Raw genomic sequence first — 8554 nt, forward strand, 5'->3', positions numbered from 1 at the left:
TCCCCTCTTGAATCCCTTATCAACCACTCGTAAGAATCTTTAACCGATGAGATGACATGTTGGATAGTTGTAGTCATTGGTGTTGGTGGCTATGTGGCAGCCCTTGAACAAAGAAAGTGTTGATGAAGAACGAAACTTGAAAACTCAAAGCGTGTGAATTTCACACTAACCTTTAGGAATAATTCGCCTCCACCAATTATTGTATATTGGATGCAATTGAGTTTAACGGCGAATTCCCTTCAGGATACTTTGAATTCCTTAATGTGAATTGCACAAACACACTAAGCGTATCTTTTGGTAATAGTTTACGGAAAAATATTTTCTACACTTTACTCATGCATTAGTAAAGTGAAAGAATGATTTTATTATAATTTAAATGGTGAAAAAATGGATGTGAATATTTCTACTTTCGTTTCCTTTATGCTTTCCAAATATCACTTATTTATAGACAGTGGCGGAGGAACGTGGGGGCGGGAGGGTGCCAGTGCACCCCTCAATTCCTCAAAAGTAACCTTTTTTAATATATTATAGTTGTTTTAAAAAAAATCTCTTGCTTAGTTTTATTTCTTTACTGTTATGTTCTAATACATGAATATTGATTCGGGTTGCTTTATTTTCAATGGTCTAATAATAAATTTTGTGAGTTATAATAAATTGATTTAAAAAGTTCTTTAATTATATTAAATTAATAATTTTATTCATAAATTATCTTTTAAATATATTTTTAACTATAATTTACTTAAATAATTTGACTCAAAATATTCTTAAATTAACTATATTTAATTTAAAAAGTGTTAGATGCAAAATGGTTTTTCTCTAGTTTAACAATTGATATTTTTATGTTTGTATTTTAAATTGATTATGCATATTATATATGAGTATGCAAATCCTAATGTCATTTAAAGTTTTTTAAGTTTTTTCCATGTTGGTATTAGACAAATTTGATTTAATGTTTTGATGTGTATTGGTGTTACATTAATTTGACTTTAGTGTTTTGGTAATTTAATTATACTTTTTTTACAAAGAAGTGGTGCTTATTTAAAAAATTAAGAGATGGAAAATTGATTGTTAATTTATGCATGTTTCATCTATTTTAAAAGCTAACTCTTGCCAATAATTAGTTGTAATTGATTTGTATATATTCTTAAGAAGAGAGGCAATAGTTGAGCATTCGAAATTGATATTCTTTTAAGGAAAACATCCAAAAAAATTGTATACATTTGTATGGATTAAATTTTTTTTTTACGGCACCCCTTAAATATTAAGGCAAGATCCGCCACTGTTTATAGATAAGTTTGTGTCATTTGGTGAGGAGAGACACCCTTTTAATGCAATCTTGCATCTGAACAGTGAACCATTATATTGTTTAACATTCAGAGTTGTTCACAAATGTTGTGTTGGTTCAGTTGGCAATGCAGGTGCTATTTTACCGAAGGGTTGCGAGTTTGAATTCGGCTGTTGTTCATTTTGATTCAATTTTGTTACCGTTAGGAAAACAAAATTAATTCAAAAAATGTCTTGCCCGAGTATTCTACCGTTAACCTTAAGACACTTAGGAATCTTTCTTACCACTGAACCAAACAACTTACTTGCATTATATTTCTAGTAGAAATATATATTACTTAGAAAAACAACTTCCAAATAATATTTTGGAAATTACTTACAATCCCCCACCATTTACAAAATATAACTAAATCTCATATTTTTGGAAATATCATGGTTTCAGATAATGGTATCTTACAATTTGAATCATTACTTAGTAAATTGAGTTTTCACTCATCCCCGAATAAATTGAGAGACAAGCTTTGAACCAAATATTCATTAGAACAAGCGTACACAATTCACACATGATATCTCGGTACTATCAAAAGAATCATAAAACTGACACATTTAATACGGCCTTGTGTCACGTATCCTTTTCACGAGAATTTAAGAGCAAAGCCCTTTAACTCTATGAAGCGCCCCCACTTCGTTCTCGTATAGGTAGACTATATCAAAAATGTACTCATAATTAAGTATTCCAGCAAACATATGTTATATGTCTATTAAGAGGAATATGTCGAATAACGAATCTAACATACCGTTAAGAATATGGCCCATGCAAATGTAATCATCATTTTCCCATTTTCGCCTCTCTCTTGTTTCAGTGATTGATTATTCTTCCCTTTCTACTGGTCTTGTTGTATTCAGAACATATACCACTTTCAAAGTTGTAAGCAAAAATTTCATCTTTTTCTGCCAACGGATAAAGTTTCCTCCATCAAACTTATCCAATTTCACAAAATTAGATGTCATTTCTTTGAGTGATGTCGCTGAAGGTGGAGAAAAACACAAGAAATGGGGGATCGAATTGTAATATTTGCTAATTAAAATTCCCTTTATTTAAGTTCTTTTCTTTCTTATTCAAATCTCATTTGTTGGATATGCTTTTGTTTTGTGGAAGCATGCTTGGAATGGAGTTGCATAACCAATGAGATGTTCATTTTAACTTTTGTGTGTCATCAGAACTTTTGACTGGTCTCAGTACAATTCTGAAGAGCTTTTGCTTGAATGTTCTAAGTTAAAACGAATAGTACAGAAAGTAAAAGACACATTCATTTTTATCCTGGTTCACCTTTTGTATATGGCTACCTCCAATCCACCTTCCTTAGGTGATTTTCCTCTCAACTGAGGTATTAATCCACTATAACCAAATCATGATTGCAACTGCACGATCCTCCGTCGTGACTAACAATCCTGCACAGCCAACTGTTGTGACTAACCTTGCACAAGCTACCCGCGAGTGACTAACCCCTAGATGACTCAATCGTTCAGTGATCCCATCTGGATATAACGTTCATCAATCTAGTAACCTACACAATAACATGTTGTAACTAACTTCCTGCACAGCTACCTGTTGTGAATGGATGCAATGGATTGTTCAGTGATCTCCACGAGATATAACATCCATTGACTCCTGGACTCCTGACCTTCACTTGGTCTCCAAGAGATTTCCACAATGACCGCAACCAATTGTCTTCTCAAGCTTCTGACCTTGACTGATCGCTCAAGGCATCTTCTGGAGATTTACAAGTGTGCTTCTTATTCAAGAAAATGGTCTCTTATTCTCAATACGTATGTTTACGACCCACTGACTAGAAGTCGCTTCTGGAGCCTAAACATCCTATTTGAAGTTCGTAAGATATAACACACTACGAGCAACAACTCTATGTGTTTTATATTTAAATACAAGAATCAAATATCTTGCAGTCTTCTTTTCTTTAACTTTTGAATGAGATCTTTGCTTGTCTGTTGATAAGCAGAATATGAGTATCAACTCCAGATGTTAAGTGCTTCTTCATGCTGATCTTTGTCTTCCAATCTTCTTAAGCTGATTTATAGCAACAGCTTTATTGTCAATTGCTTCTGATTTGATCTTCATCTTCTAAAAGCATATTTAGAGTGGCAACTCTATTTTGAGATGATTCTTTAGGTTATCTTCATTTTATTCTGAAAGAAAATTAAGAGCAACAGCTCTTTTATGGATTGCTTATTTCGGGATTGGTCTTTTCTTGTCTGAATAAGGAGATTTGAGCTTCAGCTCTTGAAATTAATTTCTTCTTGTAAGGCCATCTTCTTCTCATCTTCTTAAGCAAATATGGAGCATCAGCTCTCATGTTAATTTCTTCTTGTGAGTAGATCTTCATCTTCTTCTTGACATTGATTATATAGCTTGTTACAGCTCATAACTCATTTAATGAACTCAAGAAAACATAAAACACTTCTTCGAGCAACAACTCGGGGTATTTAGTTTCTCATGTCATTTAAAGTGAACAGTGTATGAGTTGATCAAGTATTGGTAAACTTCTAATAACTCAATTGGAGAATACTGCTTAATAGTAGAGATTTCTTTTTCACATTATTATGATTTCTTCAGATAGGCTTAAGTTAGTGTATGACAACACTATGGATTATTTAATCACATACTAAGTATATGTTGCCTCTTGTGTAATTTCTGAAGCATGGTTTCTTGTAGTTTCTTTTCTGCTTTTCATGCTCATCTTCTCTCTAGAGATTTTCTCTCAAGGTTTCTCCTTTTTTGCACTCTGGTTGCACCATACACACTTTGGATACTCACTTAATGCACTTTGGGTGTACGAATGGACACACATTCAAGTTTGAAGTTTGATCAATATATATAGCTTGGTGTGTTATCGTTGGAATCTAGCTGTTGCAATTGTTTGAATATTGCTTTGAATGCCTTCGTCTCAATTGGCTTATGAATGAAAAGTGTTTCTCTTGGCAGAACCTTATCTTCAACATGATGATTATAGTGGATGGTGTGTTTCTTTGGTTAAGCTTTGTCTTTCCAACGCGATGCATGTGGATTGCTTCTTCAGTCAACCTTGGGAGTTATTCCTTTTAAATATTGTAACCATTTTGCTTATGATGATGTTTCTAACAGGAAACAATGGCAAACATGTAGGTAAAAACGGCTCACTTGAAAGTAGCTTCAATTCAAGTTCTAGCAAGACAATGAATTCACCTTATTTAGAAGACACAGATAATGAGTCCCCAAAAAAGAAAAATACAAACATGCTGAAGAAGATTGGAGTGTTATGGAGGAAGAATCATCATTAAGCTGTTAACCTATATGATATTTTGTTGTGCTCTTTATTCTTATTGGGTGTTGTTATTTTAGTTAGGAATTATTAGCTGGTACCAACTTTGAGTTATGACCATTTAGTTCCTCCTGACAATGAAATGGAGCAATGTATTAATGCTAATGATGTTGTCAATTTGTTCAACTACTATGGGACTTATTGTATTTGCTTTAACAAGGAAGTTCTATGTTGATGTCAAGATTACTGATGGAGTTCTGAGATCAATGCCGTATTATTTCAATTAAAAAAAAAGATATATTGTTTCTTTCAAATTAGTTATTAGTGGCCAATTTAGTCACTATGGGTATCTAATGTTTTTTAATTTGGTCTATATGTTACTCTGTACTTTATCGGTGTTGTTAGTAGAAGTTAATTGTCACATGGATAACTACTCAACCTTTAAATTGGAAATGTACATTTCTCAACCTTTAAAAATTTCTCAGTCTTTGGTGATTAAAAAATGAGGGAAATGTATATTTATCAATGGATAAAATGAAAATATTTTCTTATCACGAATATAAACATAAATATATTAATTTATATACTATTAATATATAGTATAATATAATATTGTGATAGCAATCTATTTTATAAAAAATCAATTCCATAATAGTATAATTTAGTTTTTTATTTAGATAATTTTTTTTATATTTCACGGGTCACTATCAACATAATATAAAAGTTAAAAACATTGTTGCTGAGCCGTGTTATCCATTGGCCATGTTATCCATTGTTGTTGAGCCGTCAATTATTAAATTCAACACTTAGCCCTATTTTGCTCTTGTGTTCTTGACATATCTTAAAAAAAATTGTGGATCATTATTTTAAATTAGAACATAATTTTCATATTAATATCTTATTAGTAAAACTTTTTTTAAAATAGTTAATTTCCATTTTATAAATGCAATTTGGCCAAACTTCCTTACTTCACATTTTTCGTATCGTTCAAAAAATACTACACCACAATTAATGCACCCGGACGGCAGCACGGGTCTCTGACTAATTTAATATAAAAAATTCAATTCACTTGCTTTTTATCTTTTTTTTTTTTTTGTAAAACACTTGCTTTTTATCTTTAAAATATAAGATATGCTCCTTTTTCTTCTTTACATTTATTGAACACTTAATATTTCCTCTTTAATGCATGAAGAAAATTGCATTTTATTAACATAAGGAAAATTCTTTAGAGGCTCATGAAAAATAGTACTCCCTCCGGTCTCAATTATAAGCAAACATTTAATTTTTAGATTCATTCAACAATCAATGTATTAAGTCTAATAATAGACTAAATACATTGATTGTTGAATGAATCTAAAAATTAAATTTTTGCTTATAAATGAGACCAGAGGGAGTACAAGGTTTTGAGCGCGAGAGCCAATCTACACTGAGGAATTTTTTATCACATCATAGGAAAATGATGTCTATGTTGTATGTGGTAGTCGATCAGCCAAATAGAAGTACATATGTCCCATAGCTCCAGTGAGAAATTCATTTTTATATTTGGATTCCATTGTCACAATTTCCCCATCATTAATCTTGATTGAACCTGGTTTTGGATAACATCCAGACATTCCAACAGCATATCCTTCCTCATTTCCCGCTTCAATTCCTGTTCCGTATCTTGGTGTTGATGTACATAATGTCCTTCCATCCTAATTTATTAATCGAAAAAAATTAAAGACTTAATAAATAGTAGTCATGCATGCATTATCACAAGATTAATTTGTCTATATACAAAATATAGAAAAATAAATATCATGTAAGAAATAAGTTAAGCCAACATAATGAATTTAAATATAACTCAGTCAAATTTATATTCAACTCTACCTGTCCATATAGTGTTGCATTAACAACGCCAGTATGTGCATGAGCAGTGCCGTATATAAGATAACCACCTTTTTTCATAGGGATGCTTGCTTTCTGAACATGGGCAAGGTCGCTGCTTTTATTTTCTGGAATAGTATACTCAGTCTGTATCATATTAAAAAATATTTGTTAATCAATTTCTCTCGACGTAAAAAGTAATTAAAAATAATTATCACAAGACCTTAGAACTCAGTTGAGTTTAATTGTACACAAAAATAGTGATTGTTAGTTTATTATGATAATAACAAGAGTTTTCTTAAACTTCTTTTTTATTATGACTAAGCTAAATCACCTATGTTATGCTATGTCTTGGTCATGATAATTTAATAAACCACGAAATTAAAAAAATATAAAAATTTATTTACCAGACAATCATGGATAGTTTCAGAACCATTTATTATGACTCGATCAGTGGAATCTAATATATAGAATTTAACAGGAATTTGATGTTTGTCCCAGTCAACCCATGTTATTTTGTATTTTAGAGCAAGCTTTCTCCTTGGTGCTTGAAACCCTTTTTTCAATTTGCATTGGAAGTTGTTTTTACAACAAAATACTCCTCCTATATATTTGGAGGATAATGGCTTTCCATGGATGTCATATGTCGTATTATAAAAATTCTCTGGGAGATTAAATTGATCACACCTACATTCACTACAACTTTTTCTATTTTCTGTTCCACGTGTATCAATGACCATGATATTAAATAACCATTTCTCTTCCCAACCCTTTGTAATATTAGCAGGGTTTCCAAGTTCAACTGCAAAAGGATCTGGAAGTTTTGAACTTGTTCCTCGTGTTTCACTTCCCAAACCCCATATATGTGGAAGTATACCGCCATTGCAAAATCCATCATTTCTTAAGAAAATGGGATCCTCAAAAGGTTTGGTATGATCAGTATAATTGTGTGATTTATTCTTATCCTTACTCACATGAAATTTTACAGCAAACCAATGATGGATGTATGTTTCATACAAGGGAACCGAATTCCCTTGTTCATCAACTAGATCAACATCAAAGCTCTTGACTCCAATATGACCATTTGGAAAATCAATATTGTATATATTTGTAGCTATAACATCTCCAGGGCTCACTTCAAACTTTTCTGACAAATATGTTGTTGATTTGATAATTTGTGGAGAATTTTGTATGTGTGAGTAAGTTGTACTTGACAATATCACCATCATTGGTAACAAAAATATAAATGCTTTAGAGATCAATATCATGTTTACCTACACATAAATTATTATTGTTACATATTAAATATGAATAATAAAATAATAGATAAATATTTAAATAAGAGTTTGAAAAGTGTGGAAGTTAATCGGAAGGAAATGTTTACCATATAATGAATCATAATGAAGGTTTCCACTTTATCAAACTTTTAATAAATTCAAAATTGAAATTTGTTGAATATAACTTTGTGAAGATGTGAGAGTCGTGCATGTTTTCTAATTTTATAGTAGAAAAATATAAAGTTGGCATAACTTTAAAAAAAGTTAAAATTCATATTTGTTTTTGCTAACGGTTTTGCTAGCTTGGCGTATATGTTAAATCATGTTTTTTTTGGTGTTTGAGGTGTTTTTTTATTTATAAATAAGTATTTTTAACAAAATTAACAAGTTTGTTAAGAATTAATTGAATATCTAAAAAAACAAATTTGTTTGAGAAACTTTTTTTAAATATAGAAAATTTATGTCAAATTTAGATTACATCTAAAAAGAAAATATAACAGGTAATTATTACATATATTTGTATCATTATTTTATTTTTGTCAAATGGTTTCAATGAAAAAATTTATGAATCATGCTGAAAAAAATCAATACTTCCATACATATTAATTATTGGACTGAATAATGAGTCCCTTTGAGATTCCACCCTTTTAATTATTTTTTTTTTGTTTTACAATATCTTAGCATCTGACTATAAATGAATCTCAAAAAATAAAAATTGCTCTCATTTATTTGGACGAGTTATGCTTTTGTTCCATTCCATTTGTAGTGGTTTATGCTTTTTTTTTCCTTGCCACATCATCTTATTTACAT

The 8554-nt window shown here is 30.8% G+C and overlaps 1 protein-coding gene across 1 annotated transcript; it reads right to left on the bottom strand.

Annotated features, from left to right (window-relative positions):
- Nucleotides 1–6064: 6064 nt before the first annotated feature.
- On the bottom strand, nucleotides 6065–7735 carry LOC131621135 (uncharacterized). Its single transcript, XM_058892339.1, has 3 exons — nucleotides 6875–7735; nucleotides 6471–6614; nucleotides 6065–6295 (listed from the first exon to the last, which is right to left on the bottom strand). Exons 1-3 carry the CDS (start codon nucleotides 7733–7735, stop codon nucleotides 6065–6067), a joined length of 1236 nt encoding a protein of 411 aa, XP_058748322.1.
- Nucleotides 7736–8554: the final 819 nt, after the last annotated feature.

This window comes from Vicia villosa, linkage group LG1, assembly GCF_029867415.1.
Source record: "Vicia villosa cultivar HV-30 ecotype Madison, WI linkage group LG1, Vvil1.0, whole genome shotgun sequence".
NCBI classification, from domain to species: domain Eukaryota; kingdom Viridiplantae; phylum Streptophyta; class Magnoliopsida; order Fabales; family Fabaceae; genus Vicia; species Vicia villosa.

Bases quoted from the DNA above. Each gene is read 5' to 3' on its own strand.
- LOC131621135 (XM_058892339.1), bottom strand. From the start codon at position 7,735: ATGATATTGATCTCTAAAGCATTTATATTTTTGTTACCAATGATGGTG. The intron at 6,615-6,874 runs GTAAATAAATTT...AATATGATACAG, and splicing joins AAACTATCCATGATTGTCTG to ACTGAGTATACTATTCCAGA. The intron at 6,296-6,470 runs GTAGAGTTGAAT...TTAATAAATTAG, and splicing joins ATGCAACACTATATGGACAG to GATGGAAGGACATTATGTAC.